Source organism: Carcharodon carcharias, chromosome 2 (genome assembly GCF_017639515.1).
Source record: "Carcharodon carcharias isolate sCarCar2 chromosome 2, sCarCar2.pri, whole genome shotgun sequence".
NCBI lineage: Eukaryota > Metazoa > Chordata > Chondrichthyes > Lamniformes > Lamnidae > Carcharodon > Carcharodon carcharias.
The window spans coordinates 53445425-53468318 of record NC_054468.1 but is presented as its reverse complement, the minus strand read 5'-3'; the positions used below and the strand labels follow the sequence as shown (position 1 = coordinate 53468318).

The following is a 22894-nucleotide window of genomic DNA, read 5'->3' as shown; positions in this document are numbered from 1 at the left end:
TCTAATGACCAGTTATGTTACTTTTCAGCCAATCCACAGATGCTAACAGCATATGCAGTGCCTCTCTGCTATTCTTTGTCTAGCCATCAGCAGCATTTCCACTGATCTCATAGTGAGTGGCCTGCATTGTAGCAGGCCACAATGTCCTGAGTTCCTGCCTTAGGAACCTGCTCTCCTTCACTAATTGGACGACGAACACAGAGGCAGCCTATTAATTGGCTGACTCCAATAAAATGAGGCCATGGGTGGTGGGGGGTACATTCAAAATGTGCAAGGTCAGGACCAGGAAATAATCCTTTGAAGGGTCATGAGGACTCGAAACGTCAACTCTTTTCTTCTCCGCTGATGCTGCTAGACCTGCTGAGTTTTTCCAGGTAATTCTGTTTTGTTGTTAATAATCCTTTGCTGTTGGGTTCCGACACCCACGGGAAAATTCAGCCCATTGACTGTATTTGCTGATCGATTCACAACTTTTTCGTATGTTCATGGTACAGACACTAATTTTATATTAAATTAATATTACTTATAATTGGAATATAGTGGAAGGGTTTTTTGGAATGCAAGCAATTAAAATGTTTCAATCAAATAGATTTGTGGCAGTAAATTATTTTCTATGCATTGAGTCAAGGCAATTTAAAACACTTTAGACTAAATAAAGTCAATCCTTGTTATTATAATTATACACAGACCAAGGAAGTGGCATTTTCAGAGATTATTCTTTCTTTTGAGCATTGGGCTTCTCTGTCCTTTGTAAAAGAGAATGGACACAAAATTCATATGCAGAAATCTAAAGATTTATATGTGTTGCTATCATCTATCACTAGGAATATCTGACTTGACTGTTCTAGGTCTGCAGTATTATCTGTCTCATCATCAGAATATCCTTGCCTGTAGGCCTTTTATGTTGAGATCAGTTTTAGATAAAATGTCGATTTCTCTGAATGGTCCATTTTTGTTCCTGACTGTAATGAGAGCTAGACTTATTAAAGTGACTTATTTCAAAATTGTATTTGCAGGCATTTTGAGTAAAGTTGTATTCAACTACCTTTGCTGCTTTTTTTGGCACAAACGCAAGCTTGAATGAAGGAATGATGTAGTGACTAACCTGCAGATGAGAAGATAAATGAATTCTGCTCTGAATGTTACAGTGCAACAGCCTTAAAGAGGTGTTGGATATTTTGTGGTATGAATTAAATCAAATAGATTTATATATTCCATTTCAGTTCAGTCCCAATGTGGCACTTCCCCATTACATTTATTATATTCAGTTATTTTTCACAAATAAAGCCAACATTCTAGACTATGTGAGTAATCTCTGAGAATATCCCAGGACTGTTGTTAGTATTGATTTTAATTTTAGATACTTAAACTTCTGGAACGCCATCCAATTTGCAGTCCAGAACTGACATAAGTGTATCTCATATATACAAATCTTTAAGAAAACCAATTGTTTCTCCTCCCTACAGATGGAAGATTGTCAGGTTTTCTGCAACTTTGAAGTGATTATTATTTCTCTGTACAATATATTCAGGAAACCATGATTCTTGGTTATTGATTTGAGATATTTTATAGATCCAAAACCGCACTATTTTTTTAACAACTTTGTGGCAATAGTTTGGTGTTTGTACCCTATATTTTTAAGAGATTATTAGTCTCCTTGGAGGATGATCGTTTCTTTTAAAATTGCTTGCAGCATTAGTAGGTAAATTGTTCTTACTTAATTTGTATAATCTTATAGTATTACCTTTGCCTGTTCCATTTGTAACACTTAATATTACTTTTCTGTTTATGGGCAGAATTTTCCCCCTGTTGGGAGGTGTCTCTGATCGGTGCCCCCGATTGGGAGCGCGCTGCCATTTTACGTGGGTAGACCAATTAAGGCCTGCCCAGCGTGATGTCCGCAAGGAAGCGCTATGCGGGGGGAGGGGGGGGGGTGGGGAATTCCCTGAGCCGAGAGTGCTAAGTGCTCAGGGAGATTGGCTACACATTAAAAATATTGAAACAAAGGAAAAAAAATTCCCCTGACATGTCTCCTCATGTGATACCTTCACATGAGTTGGGACATGCCCATCACTTTCTGTTTCACTTTTGTTAAAAATTTATAAACATACATGAAACCTCATCCCGCCTGTGGATGAGGTTTCATGCATTTTCCAATGCCCGCCAGGGCTTCCAGCCTCAAGAGGCCATGACAGGTCCGTGGGCGCACAGCTGATTTGGCTGAGCCCCCACTGACCTGAAAATTGAAATGAGGCGGGGTGACGCCAGGAGTTCCGCCCGATGTCATCCCATGTCATTTTACATGCCGGCAAGCTGGCCCCACCCCCCTGTTCGCCAACCGGGAAATTCTGGCCTATGTTTTACATTATACTAGATTTATTAGGACCAGGCAAAAAACAATCTTGGTTCTGAGGACATTTCAAAATATTTTTACTTGATTTGCTAATTTGGATGGAGCATGTGGTGCCAAAAGTAACTTTTGTCTGTATCAAACTTATACTTTCAATCTGGTGTGGATAGAAGAAAATTTCTCCCACAAATAAATTTACTAGCAAAAGTTGTAAAGCCCCATTACTAGCCCCATTCCACTTGTTTGTGGTGGACAGAACCAGAAGTGTGCTCAGCAACATCATCTTTCTCATTCTTTTTCTGGAGCACAGCCCTGTATCACAAAATGTGTTCTCTCATACTTGTGTGCATATAGCACAAGATTGACGGAACCATGGCCTTTGTTGTCATTTACCCAGTTTGGGCACTGGACACAGGAGCCATCTGTTTATGCCCAGTACCTAGCATTCTGTGGCCAGTGAAGAGGCCTCAGAGGCTTAGCTGAAGAGAAACTTGTCCAAATGGTCTTAGATCATGGCTATACGCAGGCTCTTTCACTAGGAGAAAAAAACTTGCACAGAAAAAGTATTTTCTTCAGCCAGAAAAAAAAGAAAGTTCTGCATTTCTGTAGCACCTCTCATGACCTGAGCCAGCTTAGCGACTGCATTTCTTTGTCCTCCTGCTGCTGGACCCGAAGATCTAACACTGCAAGTAGCCTTCATTCTGTTACAGCTTCAGGGACAGAAGCCACGGTATCCACTTCTTCATATTCAAATATCTCAGAGAGTGAAAAATCAATCAGAATTGTGGGAACGTCACTCTGGTGGAACTGCCCTGCCAGGACTGCCCCAAACTGCAATTTTAAAGCCATGTGGTCTTGCAATTATGCGTACTGTATAAATAGTCCTGATACCATTTCTTTGGGAGAACCAATAGATTTTTGCATTAAATAGAGGAACACCTGGATTGTAAAGGGATGAAACTGGTTTTCTTCAGTTCCTTAAAAGAATAATAACAAATTGACAGCCTGTTTTGCACAGTGCCTGAATTTCTTTATCCATTGAAGCTTATGGAAAAGAAGTTTTGGTGCAGTATAATATGTCTGATGATTTGCGATGAGCCCATTCCAAACTATGGTTGTTAACCAACTTCAACCTCCAGATATTGATCAAAAAAAGTAATAGCTTTTGTTGGCTTAATATATACTTTGTTTCTCAAACTTTCAAAACACAAAATCCAAAAACCTGATATATTTAATCATAATTAAAACACACACACAGGGCCGAATTTTACGTGCCCCTGGTGGACATGATTGCTGCAGGTGGGGGAACGTAAAATGGTGTGGGTGCCCATCCCACCACCTTCCCGCCCACACCTGAGCCGATCCTCATAATACAGGGTGGGCAGGCGCCAAAATCCGCCCACTGTATTCAACTGAACAATTAAAGGTCAATTAGGCTTGTTATCAAGCTTATTGACCTTGATAATACGCTGCCCACACTATAATACATTTAGCGTGGGCAGCAGGGCGGAAGCAGGAAGACCCATTTTCAAACTGAAATGTTTAAAGGTTGGGAAGGAAAAGGGGTCGCTCTTCAGGGGCTGGTCTTTGCCGATTGATGAGCAGCCTCTCCTCCCTTAGACTGAAGCCCCCCCCTTCCTTCCTACCCGCTCCTCCCTTAAACTCAGTCCATCTCCCCCAATGCCTCTCTCCCTAACCTTCCCAAACCCTCCCAGCCCAAGACTCCATATTTACCTGCTCCAGGGATCCAAGGCCTTGAGGTCCTCCTTCACCAGCAGTCCCGACAGCTGACACTTATGCCCTCCTGGTGCTGCCAGGACTGATGGAGCTGCCGGCCAATCCAATTGGCTGGCAGCTCAAGAGCTCAGGACTTCCGTCCCAATGAGGAGTGGAAGTCCCACTCGGCCCTCATTAATTATCCCCGCAGCGCTTTATGGCTGTGGGGAGGGTCAGCAAGCTCCATGCTAACGTGGTTCCCCACCCCCCCCCCCCCCCCCCCCCCCACCACCCCCCATATTATTCTGCCCATGTTGTTTTAGTTAAAAAATTGAGGTGGCAGGGCTATAGGGCTTCGGCATTACCTTTTTGTCAGCAGCTACAGATTTTGTTCTACTGAAAATGGAAATGGGCAAAGTGCCCCACGTTTTACAATCTGATAAATAACCTAAATGGAATTGCATATATAGCTAACAATGATGATTTGGTGCAAATAACAGTGAAAATAGATGTACCAGATGATCATTTGAATCAATTAAAAATGAGCACAAACATCACATTGTAGATCCTTGCCCATAATCCTGGTATGAGCTGAGCTATCTGGGGATTGGTGAGAGTCCAACAGAAGGCAAAGTCTGTCACTTCAATGAGAAAGATTATCTATGGTATGAAAACAAATAATTCAATCCATTTTTAAAGTGGCTCAGGTTAAACGCTGGGGGAGAAATTCATTCATGTAGCAGCGCTTATGTCAATTACCTGGAGCAGGCAGTGCTTTGGACCACTATCTGCTCTTCAGTGATATCAACGAGGAATGCCGAATGAACCATGCAAATGTCAGCTCATGGCACTTTCTGGTCTCGGGGGAGTCAATATGGTCTGCGTATGAAGGAATTTCTCCCCCTTTGACTTTATTTGGAAATAATTGTAATTTACTGAGTTAGTGGAAATCAAAATTTCATGTGAGACCATGAAAACAGATCTCATCATGCTGTTGGTATGACACAAATAATTAAAATATAGCTGAGCAATGTTCAGTGTGTTTACTTCTTTTAATGTAATGCTTAATTAGTCTAAATTTCTTTCCTTGTTCTTTATTGCCATAGGATTTTTAAGCACCGGTGACCAAGCTGCTAAAGGAAATTATGGGCTTCTTGATCAAATACAAGCATTACGCTGGATTAGTGAAAATATAGCTTTCTTCAGTGGCGATCCATTACGAATAACTGTTTTTGGATCAGGCGCTGGTGCCTCTTGCGTCAATTTGTTGACTTTATCCCATTATTCTGAAGGTAACCGTTGGAGCAATTCAACCAAAGGTATTAAGCAGGTTGAAAATTTTGACAATTTTGGTGTCTGCATGTCACCGCCATTAGTATCATGTGATGCTCTGTATATATTTCTATATAATTGTTGACTGAAACTCAGAAAAGAGCAACCTCTTTGGCTGTACTAGATGCTTTTTTTATTCTGAGTCAACTCTTATGTGCATGCTCACATTTTGAGTGACACACTTTCTCTATCCTGTTGATCTTTATAAACAACAGCAAAACACAAATTCTAGTGGACTTCTGAACAGCACACCAGCACATCAAAGTAGCTGACGTTTTTGGTTCTTTCCCTTTCTTATAAAAGTGGTTGTTTGTCAAAATGAACCCACTTCTTGAAATATATGCTGCCAAATTATATTACTAATGACGGGCAGACATATTAAAGTCCTTTTGTCATGCCACTGCACTTTCTACTTTTATTCTGGCACCAGTGATGTTATTGGATTTGTAGAATTTCAAATAAAATAAAGGAAAAAATTCTGTGCCTGGTTCAGAAATCTTTTGTTTAAGAATGCATGAGCCGCTTGCTGTCATCTGAAAAACGTTTGAATGTTTTGCATGCATGATCCAAAATTGTCAAAGCATCGAGGTCACAAGCAGATGTTTATGTGCGTGAGTATCTGTTTACCCCACATGCCTATCACTAGTAGAGTAGATTAGATTTTAGGTAGAAGGCAAACTTTTGTCGTCCATTAGGCCATCAAATTTATTTTCTGCATCTTGCACCAGCCATACATCATTCACCCTTTTGCATGACCATTGCCTGCCTATCAGTTATGTTCTGTTTGTCCACTGTCATTACTGTTGTGTGATTTCTTTTTTTTTCTCTTTTTGCAAAACAAACTGAATCGGGAGAACATCTCCTGAAAGAGTACTGCAACTGAAAATTTGTGCCTTTCACCAATGACTATCTGGCAAAATTGCATCAATATTTTCTTCCCATTTTCTGATTTATGGAAGGCACTATCTGAAAAGAGGAGAGACATAAGCCTGTTATACTGGGGCTTACAAAGAATTTGGGACTTGTCTAAACATACTTAAGAGAAACCTTGAAATATTAAGTACATAGATTATTTTGTCTCAGGATCTTTGCTGTCTGTTTCAAAGATCTTAAATATATTCTATGACTGCACAGTGCTTCAAAAATGACTAGATTTGACATGATCACTTTTTTAAGTATTGATGATTTATTTGAAGTTGATTAATGAATTAAGCTCCAACTTGGAGCATTTTAAAGAGAGTTCATTGATACACTAGCTAATTTGTGTACTTTAAGTTTTGAATACTTCATCTTCCTTCAATTATCATCTATCATGCTAGTGCATAGAACCATTCTCACATGGTGCAATAATTTGATTAAAGATTTGAAGTTGCTTTATTGTCACTTTTTTTCCCTAAAGTGTAGGTCGCTGTTTAGTGGTTAATATTTTTCTGAAAAGAAGCTACTATTTGAACTTGAATTCAAAAATATAGCAATTAAGCTAGCAAATGTAAATAATTTATTTTGAGATTGAAAGTCAAACATAAAAAAGCAGGAAAATTCTGAAATGTTCTCTTTCATGTGTTTAAACTTGGTGGTGGCTCCCAGGACTCAAAATGTTTCTCTTGGTTTTCTGCATTTTCTAACATAACCTCTGTGGAAAGAAATGTAATAGTCTTTTAAGTACTAGGGGTTTTCCAAATATTTTTACTCAATCTGCAAATATGTCATTACATTTGAAATATGTTTTGAGTTAAAGAGAATTTGAGTGAGTTTCATGGAAATCCATCTGGTTGATGTTTAGGCTTTCCTGGTTACCCAGTTGTCATCTTATGGAGTCTTTTTTTTAAGCCAAATTGTAAACTTTAAGGGAGAAGAATGTGTGAAGATGTTCTCTTGTAGAATGTGCAGAAAACCGAACTTTAAGACTTAGTCCAGAGTTTTAATATACAGCTGTAACCAACACACAGAATAACATAAAATATTATTTCTTTTTACCATTGATTGCTCCAAAGTATAATGAAATATTTTATATTTCATAATAGATTTATCATAAATGTTTTTTTAGATAACTTACTAATTTTTTTCAGTCTAATTTCTTTACTAGTTGTTAGACATGTTTAATGAACAAATATATGCAGCAGAATTTTCTGGTCGGTGAGCAAGGGCAGGGCTCGCTCGCTGATGTGTAAAATGAGGCAGGGTGACATCGGGCATGCGTCCCAATGTCACCGCACGTCATTTAGATTGCCAGTTCGGCGGGTGCGTCCCAGAGTCAGTTGCATGCCTGCCGAACTGTCAAAGGCCTATTAAGGCCATTAAGATAGTAATTAAAGTTGTTAAGAATGCTGCAACCTTAAGGTTGGCAGGCAGGTGAGGAGCCCAGGCGGCCTTCACACTTTTCATGAAACCTCATCCACAGGCGGGATAAGGTTTCATGAAGGGTTTATTAACTAAATAAAACTTTTTGCAAAAATTAATGGACATGTCCCAGCTTATGTGACAGTTTCACATGAGGGGACATATCCTTAAAATGTTTTTTCTCCTTTATTAAATTTTTCTGAACTTGAACTGATCTCCCTGAGGCACAGAGGTGCCTCAGGAAGATTTTCGTACGCATGCATGAAAGATGGCAGGCCCCGACGCAGGGAATGCCCCCCACCCCACCTGGCTGCACAGGGAGCGCATAGCACTTCCGGGTGTGCGTCACACTGGGCGGGCCTTAATTGGCCCGCCCATGTAAAATGGCGGTGCAGACCTGATCGGGGGCGCTGATCAGGTTCACACCCATTCCTGCCCACTCCCCCCCCTGCCCACGTAAAATGGCGGTGCAGACCTGATTGGGGGTGCTGATCAGGATCACGCCCATTCCTGCACCCCCCACCCCACCCCGCACAACACCCCCTTTAAGGGGTGAAAATTTTCCCCCTTGAGTCACATTTGCACTTTTCAGTATTTTATCACTCGTAAGGTTGTGTACAAATATTATAACAGGTACTAAACAAAATAGTTCCATACTCTAGAAACCATACAGAACATTCCCCATAACTGCTTGCCACAATTCATTAGGTTATGGGCTTGATATTTAACATAGTAAGTGATTGGCCTTATAAACTGATACATAAGAATCCAACATAAAACCTGAAATAGAAACTGAAAATGCTGAAAATACATCAGCACCCATAAAGAAAAAAGACATGTTAATGATTTTTTGTGCAGGTACTTTAACCAAACTGTTAGGGCAGAAACTTGATAGATCTTTAAATAAGTTATAATTGGAAGCTATGTTCTCTGGTGAAACAAAATGTTTAACAAATCATAAGTAATGATGTTGAATTTGATTCTTTTATGTTGAATTAGTACATATATTTAAATAGTGTAGAATCTAGGAGTTCTGCTAACCAGTTCCTGGTCTGAACAGCATTACTATTGGAACTTTGGTGCATTTGCCACTTCTAATGTCAGCTACAGAGTTGATAGTATTCATCAATTATAAAATGAGTGCATTAAAAGTGGATGAAAAAAGAGTAGAGCATTCTGAAATAAAGGAAAGTCTTTTTTTCCTTGACGGGCCTGAGTTTTAGGTACTTTCTAGGACTGTTTCCAGTTAATTTGGACAGTGTTGAATTCTGACCCTCTTTTAAGAGTTTTACTGAGAATTACTTATGCGTAATATTAATTTGGAACCACTTTGATGACCAAGTGCCACCACTAGTTCTCATTAATTTCTAACAATTACATGTTATAATAAGCTTTGATGACTGTCTTAGTACCCTTTATGATATCTGTCCACAGGACTTTTTCAGAGAGCAATAGCACAAAGTGGTACCGCTTTGTCCAGCTGGGCAGTCAGCTATCAGCCAGCAAAGTTCGCAAGGCAGTTGGCCACTAAAGTTGGCTGCAACATGGTAGATACCATTGACTTGATAGAATGCTTACGTACTAAACAATACAAGGAACTTGTTGAACAGGACATCCAGCCTGCAAGATACCATATTGCATTTGGACCTGTCATTGATGGAGATGTTATACCTGATGATCCTCAAATTCTAATGGAACAGGGTGAATTCCTTAACTATGACATCATGCTGGGAGTAAATCAAGGTGAGGGATATAAATTTGTCGAAAGCATCGTGGACAACGAGGATGGAGTTTCAGCCAGCGATTTCGACTTTGCTGTGTCTAATTTTGTGGATAACTTGTATGGTTATCCTGAAGGCAAGGATGTCCTAAGGGAGACCATCAAATTCATGTATACAGATTGGGCAGATCGACATAATCCAGAAACAAGGAGGAAAACGTTGTTGGCTTTGTTTACTGACCATCAGTGGGTGGCACCAGCAGTAGCTACAGCTGACCTTCACTCAGGCTTTGGTTCACCTACTTTCTTCTATGCCTTTTATCATCACTGCCAGAGTGACATGATGCCAGCTTGGGCTGATGCTTCTCACGGAGATGAAATCCCTTATGTGTTTGGGGTCCCAATGATTGGTGCTACTGAATTATTCCCTTGCAACTTTTCCAAAAATGATGTCATGCTAAGTGCCGTTGTGATGACATACTGGACTAACTTTGCAAAAACAGGGTAAGTAAATGGTAGGAGCGGTAATGGTAATTGAAATCTGCCAAAAAATTGTTCATTCACAAATTCTGATACTGTGCTGGAAGTATTTCTAATCTAGTCTAGTGTCAGTTTACAATCTCTTGCCTAATTGTCAATTTTTTAGAGATCAATGCAGTCATAATTTGATTTCAATTAGATTAAGTTAAATATTTCTGATCTGATTTGCCTGTTTTTACTGAAATGACCCACTTCACCAAAAGTAACCTGCTAATAGTAAGTTAAAGCTGTATTCCCTGCAAGTACTTCTTAAATACTTCACATAAATATTTTAAAAAAACTTTTCAGTAAAGTCTTGTTTATTTTCTCTCAAACTGAAGTTCCCACCACAGCTGTTGAATACACCCTAGGCAATTCCAGAAGAAATCTATAATGTAATATGATGAACAGTAACTGTATAAGTTTTGATCGAGATGAACAAAGTACTGAAATTGTGATTGGCAGATTGTAGTGTATGCAGAACATGAATAAATTAAATAAGAAAATATTCTATGTAAATTTAAAATAGAATGAAGTTGAATTGGGAATTTTTATCAGACCTATTAGTTAACTCGTGATTATTATTTGTTCCAAATCATAGAAAGATGCATTGCAGAAGGAGGCCATTCGACCTATCGTACTTGAGCCAGTTCTTTGGTCAAACTATCAAAATAGTTCCACTCCTCTGTTCTTCTTCAGTAGCCCTGTATTTTTTCCCTTCAAGTATATATCTAATTCTCCTTCAAATGTTACTATTGAACCTGCTTCCACCACTGTTTCGGTACTGCATTCCTGATCACAACAACTCTGTGTAAAAAAAAAAGTGTTTCCTTGTGTTGCCTCTGGTTCTTTTGCCAATCATCCTAAATCTGTGTCCTCTGGTTCCTTACCCTTCTGCAACTGGAAATATTTTCTCTTATTTACTCTGTCAAAATTATTCATGATTTTAGAAAGCTTCTATGAAATCTCCTTTTAACCTTCTTTGCTCCAAGCAGAGCAGTCCCAACTCCTCCAGTCTTTCCAAATAACTGAAGTTCCTCATCTCTCATATCATTCTTGTAAATCTCTCTGCACCCTCTCCAAGGCCTTTATATCTTTCCTAAACTGCGGTGCCAGAATTGAGCAGTGTTTCAGCTAAGGCCTAACCTGTGATTTCTAAAGGTTTACTATAATTTCCTTGCTTTTGTATTGCTTCTATTAATAACACCAAGCATCCCACATGTTTTTTTTAACAAATAGTCATGCCACCTTCAAAGATTTGTCTACACGCCCAAGTTCCAATATTCCTACAACCCCTTTAAAATTATACCATTCAGTTTATATTGCCTCTATTCATTCTTCCTATTGGAATGTATCACTTCTCTGCTTTAAACTTAATCTGCCACGTGTTTACCCATTTTATTAGTCTATCTATGACCCCCTGAAGTCTTTGTTCTTTATTGTCCTTTTTGTTTAGTACATTTCCAAGCTTCATATCATCTGCAAATTTTTGGAATTGTGTCCTATATAGTCAAGTCCATTAATTTACATCAAAAAGAGCAGTTGTCCTAAAACCAACTATGAGGAACATCATTGTATGCTTCCTTCCAGTCTGAAAAATAACAGTTCACCTCTATTCTCCTTCCTATCCTTCACCAATTTTGCATTCAGCTGCCACAGTCCTTTTAATTCCCTGGGCTTTAATTGTCAATTTTAAAAATTCATTTATGGGATTGTGGCTAGGCCAGCATTTATTGCCCATCTCTAATTGCCCTTGTTTATAGGGCATTTAAGAGTCAACCACTTGGGCTTGGAGTCACATGCAGGTCAGACCAGGTAAGGATGGCAGATTTCCTTCCCTAAAGGACATTAGTGAACCAGATGGGTTTTTACGACAATTGGCGATGGTTTCGTGGTCATCATCAGACTTTTAATTCCAGATTTTTAAAAATATATTGAATTCAAATACTACTAGCTGCCATAGTGGGATTTGAACCCAGGTCCCCAGAGCATTACCCTGGATTACTAGTCCAGTGACAATACCACTGTGCCACCACCTCCCCTAAATGCTTTTTGAAAAGCCACATGTACCACTTTATCCTCATCAATCCTTTCTATTGTTTCATCAAAGATTTCTATTTAACATATCAGTACTGACTTTCATTTGTTAGCCTACCCTTTCCAAATACCAATTAATTGTGTCCTGGATTATTGTCTCAAAATGTTTCCCCAGCGCTTGCATCAGGCTTTGGCCTGTGGTTGTAGGGTATATTTATCTTCACTTTTTTGAACAGGGGTGTAACATTTGCAATCCTCCAGTCCTCTGGCACCACCTGAGATTGTGGCAAGAGCCTCACCAATTTCCATGCTTACTGCCTGAGTCACCTGGGATGCATTACATCTGGACCAGGTGACTTCTACTTTGAGGACTGTCAACCTTTTTAAGTACGTTCTTTTTATTTTTATTTTATCAAATATCATTACCGTCTTCTCCCTTACTGCCATATTGGCAGCATCCTGTTCTCTAGTAACGATAGATACAAAGCATTTATTTAGTACCTCATATCGTCTGCCTCCACAAGATCTCTGATCAACCTTACCCTTCCTTTGACTACAGGTTTCCTACTTATTTGACTGTGAAAGACTATTTGTTTCTCTTTAATATGTTAACTTGTAATCTAATCTCATATTCTCTTACCTTTTTATTCACCCTTTTAGATCTTTGTACTTTCTGTATTTGTTCGGCTCTCTAATGTATTATGAGCTTTGCAGTTGTGATGAACTTCCTTTATCTATCTCATTTTAAACTTTGGTCACCCATTGAACTCAAGTTGTGGATGCCCTTCCATGCCTGTACACAAGCCATGTCCTCTTTAGAAGCCCCGCACTGCACCATTGTTCAGTTACTACTTTGCCTACCAATTTTTGATTCCCATCCACCTGTACTAGATCATTTGTTAATAAATTAAAGTTATCCCTCTACCAGTTATATATTTTTATGCTTGATTGAGCCTTGTCCTTTCTCATAATATTCTAAACACAGTGATTTTATGATCACTGTTCCCAAAATGGTCTCTCACTGAAACATGCTCCACTTGCACCACTTTCTTCCCTCAGAACATGTTCCAGCACTGCTTCCTTCCTCATTGGGCTTGAAACACATATTTCAGGAATTCTCCCTCATCTTTGCTCTTTGCACTATTACTATTCCAGTCTATATAGGATAATTGCATTTGCCATCATCACTAAACTGTATTTCTTGCATCTTTCTATAAGTTGGGTGCAAATTTTCTCCTCTATCTCCTTTGCACCATTTGGTGGCCTATAGTGTACATAGGCCTGAATTTTCAGCTCGGCAGGTGAGCGCAATCGGTGGGCCAAGGAGTGGCCGGGAAATGAACCACCAACCGCAACCATCCCCGACTGCAATTTCACACTGGCTGGCTCAATAATGGCCAGCCAGCATAAAGTTCGCGCTGAATAGCTCAGCGCTGCCGGGGTGGGGGTAAGAGGAGGGTGGGTGATGATGTCAACTCAGGCACGGCTAGGCAATGACAGAAAGCTCCCTGAAGGCAGAGAGCTGCCTCAGGAAGCTGAAGACCTGAAAACCAAGAAATAAAGTTCTTAAAATCGGGGGGAAAAAAATGTCCAAGCATCATGTTATGACACTGCAATTGGTAAAGGCTGAGTTATTTAAAATCCCAGAGGAAAGCTTTAAACAACTGTCATAACCTATATTTTCAATTGGTATGTTTGAAATGCAGCTCTGAATTCAGAAATGAAACTATCAAGCTTCCAGAGGTTTTTATATAAATTAAATTAAAACATTTAACAATTTGACAACAAGTTTAAACACATACACGTATACAAATTAAACAAATACCCAAATTAATCACTCCCAAGTGATCATCCCCAAGGCAACAATAACCCATAGACTTAAACAGAATCCAGGCAAAGCACATTTCATCTTACGAATTCAAAATGAGTTTCCTTTCAATTTGGTTCCTTCGCACATTTGTAGGCTTACAGGTGGCATGCCTCTGACCCACACATAAAACTCTTTTCTTTATACACCTAGCCTTCCCTTTGAATGCAAATTCTCATTGTATAACCAGGCCCTTTGAACTCCTCCTCTTCTAACAATAAAACCCCTTTCATAGTACCAATTTATTAGTAATACAAACATATTGCTTGGTGTTTCCTAGCTAGGTGCAAGATTTCACCCCCAGCCTTTGAATGGTTTATTCAACAAAATGCAAATATACTTTTTACCTTAACCTCCTTACTATTTAACAACTCAAACTGCTATACATCAAAGCACCCAGACTAGCTGACTTTAATCCAATTAAGACACACACACTCACACCCACAGACACAGACCCTACTACAAGTTCAATTTAAAATAATTTCCAATAACATTATATTAATATCTTCATGATAATCACAATCATGAACCTGAACACATAGATTATAAAAATGCTGTCCACAGATTTCTATTTTCATTTTAGTTAATAACGGAAAGCTCATCCTGCCCCTGGATGAGGTTTGATGAACAATGTAAAGACCGCCTGGCTGATTCGCCCATCCATCAACCGTAAAGTTCGACGGCTACATAAAATGACAGACAATTGCGCTGTTAATGGGCTTAATTGCCCTTTTAAATGTTGGCGGGCGTGTTTCTGACTTCTGCATGCGCCCACCAACCAAAAGTTGCACGAGCGTGGGATGACGTTGGGACACTTGCCTGATGTCATCTCACGTGATTTCACGCCCGCCCAGGTCAGGTGCACGCCTGCCCGATCGGCATAAAATTCAGCCCATCATGTTATAGCTCCTCCTATTGTTTCTTAATTCTAACCAAATAGACCCTGTCCTTGGCCCATCAACTATGTCATCCTTCCCCAGTGCTATCATAACATCTTTGCTCAACACCTGCCACTGACCCCTCCCCCACACCTATCCTTTTATTCCTTTTTCAACTTTCCTGAACATATTGCAGCCAGGAGAGTTCTCAATCCTTCCTTCTTTGAGCCAGGTCTCTGTATTTGCTACTATATCATATTCTTATGTGGTAAGTTGTACCTGCAGCTTACCAATCTTATTTACCATGCTTTACGTGCATAAACCCCCAACCCAATCAAAGACTGCCTTGCATTTGCCCCCGTCTAAAAATATAAAAAGGGGAATTCTAGCTTTAAGTATTCAACCAAGTTGAGATATATGGATTGAAGAAAAGCCAAATAATTTCCAAAAAGGACGACATTTGTGTCATACTTAAAATTCACCTTAAGGTAATGAGGGTTTGCATTGCACAGTTAAATTCATATTAGTTTTACTATAGATGGCACAAGCAATAATTGCTTTAAAGCCTATGCAGCAGTATTTGTCAAATCCATGCAGAAACGTTTATTACGTAAACCATACAATGGAAAGCCTGGGGGACTTAAAAAGATAATTAAAAAAAATTAATTTGATTTTTTCATAATCCAAAAAATTCAAATTTATTCCCTACAGTGACCCAAATCAACCTGTTCCTCAGGATACAAAGTTCATCCACACCAAGCCGAACCGTTTCGAAGAGGTTGCCTGGTCAAGATATTCTCAGAAAGATCAGCTCTATCTTCACATTGGATTGAAACCACGTGTTAAAGAGCATTATAGAGCTAATAAAGTCAACTTATGGTTGGAGTTGGTTCCTCACTTACATAGTCTGAATGACATTTCTCAGTATACTTCTACAACAACAAAAGTCCCTTCTGAAATTACACATAGACCATCAAAGAAGTGGTCTGTTACCACCAAACGTCCTGTGACATCTGTCTTTCCTACTGTCAAACAGGATGACCAGAAGCATTCAGCAGGTCCTTTTTTGGTTGATCAAAGAGACTACTCAACAGAGTTAAGTGTTACTATTGCTGTTGGAGCCTCCTTATTGTTTTTGAACATCCTTGCCTTTGCAGCATTGTATTATAAGAAGGATAAGAGGAGACATGATGTGCATAGAAGATGCAGCCCTCAACGTAATACCACCAATGACCTGACTCATGCACAGGAAGAAGAGATTATGTCCCTACAGATGAAGCACACCGATCTTGATCATGAATGTGATTCTATCCATCCACATGAGGTTGTTCTGCGGACAGCCCGTCCTCCGGATTATGCGTTAACACTGAGGCGATCTCCAGATGACATACCTTTAATGACCCCCAACACCATTACAATGATTCCAAATACCATACCCGGAATGCAGCCTCTCCACACATTCAACACATTTACTGGAGGACAAAACAACACCCTTCCACATCCTCATCCCCATTCACATTCAACAACCAGGGTATAGCCAGGCAAAGATTTTAAGAAAACAAGAAATCAAAGAGGTGTGAGAGTGCTAGTGAAGATCATATTTAAATTGGTGTTCATGGTGCATGACCATTACTAAACAACAAGAGAAAACAATCTGTTGGTAATTGTATCCAACACTGTTGGGTATATTCCTGAGAGACAAGTAAGTTTGGATCCATCAGATCAATTAAAAAAAAAATTGTCATAGATGGCAATCTTTCACAATTCTGTTGGAAATGGAAAAGTATTTTTTCTCTGAAGATTTGGAACAAGATGTTCTGCTTTGGTGCCAAAAGCAATGTTGTACCATTAGGCATGTGTGACATAAATGAAGAAGGATTAACAAACAAACTTTGAAGACTACACAAATGCACAAGGAGCAGATTCATAAGATGACACAAATTCTGTTTATTTTATTTTTGGAACAGTGCCATTGTACAAATTTACATATGAAATGTACATGAAGTACATGATATTAAGTTCTGGGTGGAGTATTCATGCACAAGAATATGACTGCTCTCTTTCCGTAAGACAGAAGAATAAACCAGTTACTGCCATCAACAGCTTTTTGCAAAGTGCTATCAACACAATTTTGGCAAACATGGGAACAGGACATTTTTAGCACGATACGCATGATTATTTATCTGCTTGGCAACTGTGCTGCTCAATAAGCTGTGATAAGAATATACTTTGCAACCCCATTCAAATTCTTATTAAAAAAAAATACTTCCTTCATCAAATGGCACAAACTGAGGAAGAGTTTGATGCAAATCCAATACAATAAGTTCTTAGTAGTTTCAATGAAAAAGATCAAAGAAAGTAGTTTTGTATAAATGTGTGCTAGAATAATTGTTAAAGTGAACACTCACAATCATAAATTCTAGAAAAGGGAACTTTCAGTGTTGTAATTTTCTTTCATCAAATTCCTTTCCTTTTCTAGCTTTATTTAGTGCCAATTTAATCAAACAGATCATGCAGTAAGGGAGGTCTTGTTTTCTGTAATCTATCTATAGATATTCTTGAAGTGGATGACAGGAATATGCTTGCCCTATAAGTTTGTGCAGAGGCTGATGAGGAACCAGACCCTGTGCCAATATAAGTGCAAGTTCCTGTAAATGCTGATTCAGAATACGTTTTATTAATGGACAATTTGATAGGATTTTATAAGACTATGTATGCAGTGAGAAGGATATTTGCCTTTCTAATACTTCAGAACTATGAAGGTGAGGTCAATCATGCTGTACTAATAGTCACATATGATATATGGAAAAAATGGCAGAAAGTTATTATTGTTAATCATTCTTGTTTCGATTAGTTTTGTGAATTGAAAGTTTACAACTTGCTCAGTATAATGTTACCATGTAGCATTGATTGGATGTAACACCACTGCCACTTTTTAAGAGGTTATTAATGTTGCCAGAAGTACTTTTGCCAAATTATTTTTATTTTTTTTGTGGTATGAATGGCTTACAACATTTGTTTGATTGGTTGTGCATGCCTAAAAGCTCTTTAATTTAACTGAAAGCATGTTACAGCAAAATTCATCTTTTGCCCCTTTTCAAATATTAATTGCTGGTAACTTTGTCTTACAATCATTTAAGTACTTCTAAACATCTGCTCCACACTTACAATCAGTATGTAATAGGTGCTATGCGATTCATTATAAATCATATAAACATCAAAGAGACCAATTAAAATCAATAATTTAATACATATTTGCTGTTCATTTAGAGAATTTTCTCATAACTGCAAGGATCAGAACTGATTTAGAATTGTTTTTCTGACAAAATTTTATCATGAATAGACTGAAAAAACAAGTAATTGGAAGGAACTCCACCAAACACCTTTGGGATTTATGAGGCAATTTGTAAAGGGAAGGGATAAGACTTGCTAATTACTTGATTCAATGTTAAAAATTAAAAGGAATTTTCAGTTTTATGGTTTCTCTAGATTCTTAACACAGTTAATTAACTCTCATTTAATAGGTTGTGATATGAAAAGCAATTGTTTAAGTGTTATCATCCATTGTCAAGAAAAAAGGTGACCTTGGACATTTTTTGCAGAAGTTTCCTTTTGATAACAACATGCTTTAGTAATCTGAAATTCATTTAAAATTAGGAGACAGAAATTTCTGTCTTCTGTAATATTGTTTAGTTGATATATTATATATATTATATATATATATATATATATATATATAAAAATATGGTGTGTTTCTGTAGATTGGTTACCTTGGAACTGCTGTAATTTTATGGCATATGCTTTTATTGTGTTTAACATCAAAAAGGTGGAATACAAAAACTACTTGATAACTGGGATCATGGAAACTCTACTTACCCTGGCAAATAACATTCAAAAAATATTTTGTTCAAAAAAGCTTGCTCTGAGGTTCTTTGAAGAAACAGAACTATGCGAAAAGCTAAATATTTTGTAAATATTAGAAGATGAGTCCTCTGCTCTGACAGCCATCAGTGATGTTATCTGTAAAATGTATGTAGAACGTTTAAAGATGTCCATAGCTGAGGGCATGCAGTGTAGCACCAGCTGAAGTTCCCTTTACATTCAGTATGAACATGCTATTTATGAAATCATACAATGATGAAAGCTCTTGCGACAAGTTTTAGGGTCTGAATGAATACTGACACCATATGAGACTTTTTCTTGCAATATTATGATTTTGTCAGTTTTGTTGATTTGGAAAGTTTTCTTTTGCATTTAAATTACAAAGTATTATCATCAATTCAGACTGAACCTATGACACATTGCCGTTTTAATTGTTGTAAGAAGACAGCACTGAGATTTGTTATGTGTATTTCACATGAATATTGTGACACAACTAGGAAAATTAAAATAATAAGACCATCAAAAATACCCTGACACTTCTTTGTCGCTTCTAAATTGTTTCACTTGTGCTATTTGTTTGAGGCAATTTGGCTCTTTCATTTTCCAGTGATAAGTTATATTTGAATATTGCTACTCAATGTAAGTAGCATTAGATAATTTGATTGAGTGGTTCTTCTTGTGGAACATTTACCAAAAATATTTGATTATTAAAGTGCACAAAAATTATTTGTTAAGGATCTTTTCACAGCCAGAGTTAACAGTATAATGCACAGTCTGTAAGTATTTGGCATAACACATCCAATGATTTTGTCATTTGTACTTATCAAACATTTCCCTGCCATTTGGCACGAGCAGGTGCAACCATTTCATTTTATTTGTAAAGGCTTAATAACCTCAAGTGACTTTATGAATTGTGTTTAAACATCCATGACTTTCAAGTTTTTTTTAACATCATTAATAAACATTATCATATTTTTTAACTTGTCTAGGCTGTTCCTCATTCTTCATTAGTCACTTGCTATTATGTGACTGGAGTCCCTGTTTTACCATGGACACTTAATATACGCTAAGATCTTTTCCAGGAATGTTTTCACATTAAAATGTCTTAAGTTTCTATCTGGGATGTAATATATTTGTCCAATATTCTTCCTGCCTCTCACAAAGATGGTGACTTATGCTGGAGTATTATGCAACAGATTCTGCAGCCTTCTAGAATTTTGCCAAAGTGGGAGCTTTTCATGTGCAAGTCCAGACACAGCAAGTTTCAGCAGTGTAACTTTGGGATACATCACAATTGAGCCTACTCCTGTTGTCATCCCCAAGTATGCACACACATTTGCTAGGAGTCATTGGATAGCTATCAGGAACAAGAACCTAGTTAATTTTGCAACACTCCCACTGCTATCCCAGTTTAGACCGTGGATCAAAACTGCACACTTCCTGGTCTGAATGTTTGACCACTATACAATGTACCAGTGATCCATCATAGGAACCCAAGATATAACAGATGGCTGTTAACTTACAGTTGTTATTTTACAGGAATTGTATAGTGTGGGCAGTGAGAACCCTGCTCACTTATCTCCACAGCTGGATTTGAATTCTTCCCAGACTGGCATGATCAAATTCTCTTTCTCTCTCTCTCCCTCTCTCTCTCTCTCTCTCCCACATGTTGAGTGGAATTAGTTTGGGCAGTCTCAACTCATTTGCTTTTGGACATTGGCCTTTGTACTGACTGCCAGTATTATGCAGAGAGTCATTGAGGATTGAAGATGGAGAAATGGAAAAAATGACACAGGAATGGTCTTCTGAGTCAGGTTAAAATGCATTGTTGAAACAATGTAGCAGAAATTCTATTCAATATTTAACTTACTGCTTTAGTGGGGGCGTAAGACGGGCAGCATCAGATTTGTCATCTGTTTTATACCCCTCCTGATTTTCCTTTACATTGAAGTTGATTGAAGTTCTGCCCATTGTATCTCTGACCTGAGGTCGATACTGACACTGGATCCAAACAATAGATAGGACACGCAAAAAATCTCAATCCCAGAATCAACATGTCTCTTTAAGAGCACACTATAAATCTTAAAAATTTTTTACAAAAAAAATGTTATTGTGTAGCCAGTGGTCCTACATGTTGATGTCTTTGCTGATGCTGCCAAGCCTGATGATCAGTGCAGTTTGAAACTCTGTACCGTATTATACTGTCAGTTTACAGTGTTTATATCTGTATATAGTTTTATTATTGTACAAATAAAATTTCTAAAAACAATATTTCGAAGCTTCTCTCTTTGATTGATACAGTTATGCAACAAAAAAGAATTCTTGTTAGATATTAACCATAATCCTTCATGGCAAACTTTTACATTACTGGGTACTTTATTAAAATGTGATACCTACTTGTGCCATCCAAGGGACATAATGACAAAAGGACATGATGCTTGATTGAGGTTTCATTTGTCCTTAATTCCTCATTATAGTCGAGATGAATTCTGTTGTTGCTACTCAACAAAACCTCTATTTATGGAACATTTAGCATATAAAAACATTCCAAGGTGCTTCACAGAGTTGAAAAGAAAAAACAGGCTAGAATTTTACATTCCCCCACTGGCAGGTTTGTAGGCGGGAGTATGGTGAGTACAAAATTTGTTGCAAGGCCTTCCATTTGGGTTCCCACCCACCCTGACCTCTCCATAATTTTATGCTGGGACGGGCGAGGCCCCCCTGCCTTTAACCCAGTTGAAGCTCTTAAGCAGCCAATTATTGACCACTTAAGGGCCGTTTCCCAGCCAGCGTCAATTTTCGGGCCTTTGGGTGGAATTCCAGGGTACAGGGGAGGCCCAAAAATAAAACGGGTTCAGGCCTTGGACAGGCAGGGGTGGGGGGAACCACTTCCATCAGCAGTCTCCTTTTAACCTTGGGCACCCCTCTCTTAAGGCCTGGTAATCAGATGACCTCTCTCCAACGCCCCCCCCTGGCCTCACCACTGACATCCCAATCCCCCTCTGTCTATCTCTCCAGGCCTCCCTTACCTTCCTTACCCTGAGACCCCAAAGACTTATCCGTTCCTGGAATCCTGGGACTTAGGCTCTGGGGACTGCTTGCAGTCCCAGTCCTGGCCACTGCAACTTCTGGCGCTGCACAAATTAGAGAGCTGTCAGCCAATCAGATTGACCAGCAGCTCTCTAAGGCGGGACTTCCTCCTGATTGAGAGGCAGAAGTCCCATCTCCAGCCAAGTTGGTGTGTCAAATCACTGTGGGAGAGTCGGTGTTGGCAGGGATGTGTTCCCCTCTGACTCTTCAAATGGCGGGAAGGGAAACCCCGTCATCCTAAAAATCTTTGCCATTGATGCTGAGCCAACAAAGAAAAGATTAGGAAAGGTGGCCAAAATCTGATCGAATAGGTGCGTTTACAAAGGATCTAAAGGGAAGAGAGAGAAGTAGAAAAACAGAGTGGCTGCGGCATGTAACCCCAGATCATGGAGACTGAGCGGTTGAAAACATAGCTGCCAGTCAGAAGAATAGAAAGTTCAGAGGAAGGACTGTAGAACTGGAGCAGACTACAGTGATGGGGTATTGTGCAGGCATGGAGAGATTTAAATGTAACACAAGGATGATGAAATCTTGAGCTAATGTAATTTAATAAAGACATGGGTGATTGGTGTGTGTCATGTACAAGATGCACTGCAGCAAATTGGCTTCTTCCACAGCACCTTCCAAACCCACAGATTCTACCACCGAGAAGGACTAGGGCAGCAGATGCATGGGAATGCTGTCCCCCTCCAAGCCACATATTATTCTGACTTGGAACTATATCCCCATTCTTCATCAGCTTGGATCTTCCAGTCTCCAGATCATTGGAGACCGGGCGTACGACTCAAGGTGCGAGTCGGGACCTGCTGAAGTCCTGATGTACTAACTCCATGGCAGTTGCCCAGGAAGTTTGAAGTTCCAAAGGGCATTTCCTCTGCTCCCTGGGACTCTCTAAAAAAAAGTCTCCCACACTGAGTTAGAGTCAGAGACTACAGACAGTTCCAACTTATTTAGCTGAATAGTTACCCAGAAAACATGAGACTGAAAACTCCTAGACTAACTCCTATAACTATACAACTGACCCCCAAATCACTTACACTGACCCTCCCCACAACTCTTCCCTCAATTCCTGACAAACCCCCCTGAACCCCGAGTCCCTTGACCTATCCACTCAGCTGCCCCTGCCCACCTACCCAGCTGCCACCTTACCCACCTAACACCCT

The 22894-nt window shown here is 39.0% G+C and overlaps 1 protein-coding gene across 1 annotated transcript in view; it reads left to right on the top strand.

Moving 5' to 3' along the window:
* nlgn1 (neuroligin 1) overlaps window positions 1-16296 on the top strand; it is a 627338-nt gene extending 611042 nt beyond the window's left edge. Inside the window, exons 4-6 of the mRNA XM_041174033.1 lie at window positions 5173-5358; window positions 9173-9962; window positions 15471-16296. Of these exons, the coding sequence (XP_041029967.1) occupies window positions 5173-5358; window positions 9173-9962; window positions 15471-16296 (1802 nt within the window). The remainder of the gene's footprint in view (window positions 1-5172; window positions 5359-9172; window positions 9963-15470) is intronic.
* The last annotated feature ends 6598 nt before the right edge of the window (window positions 16297-22894 follow it).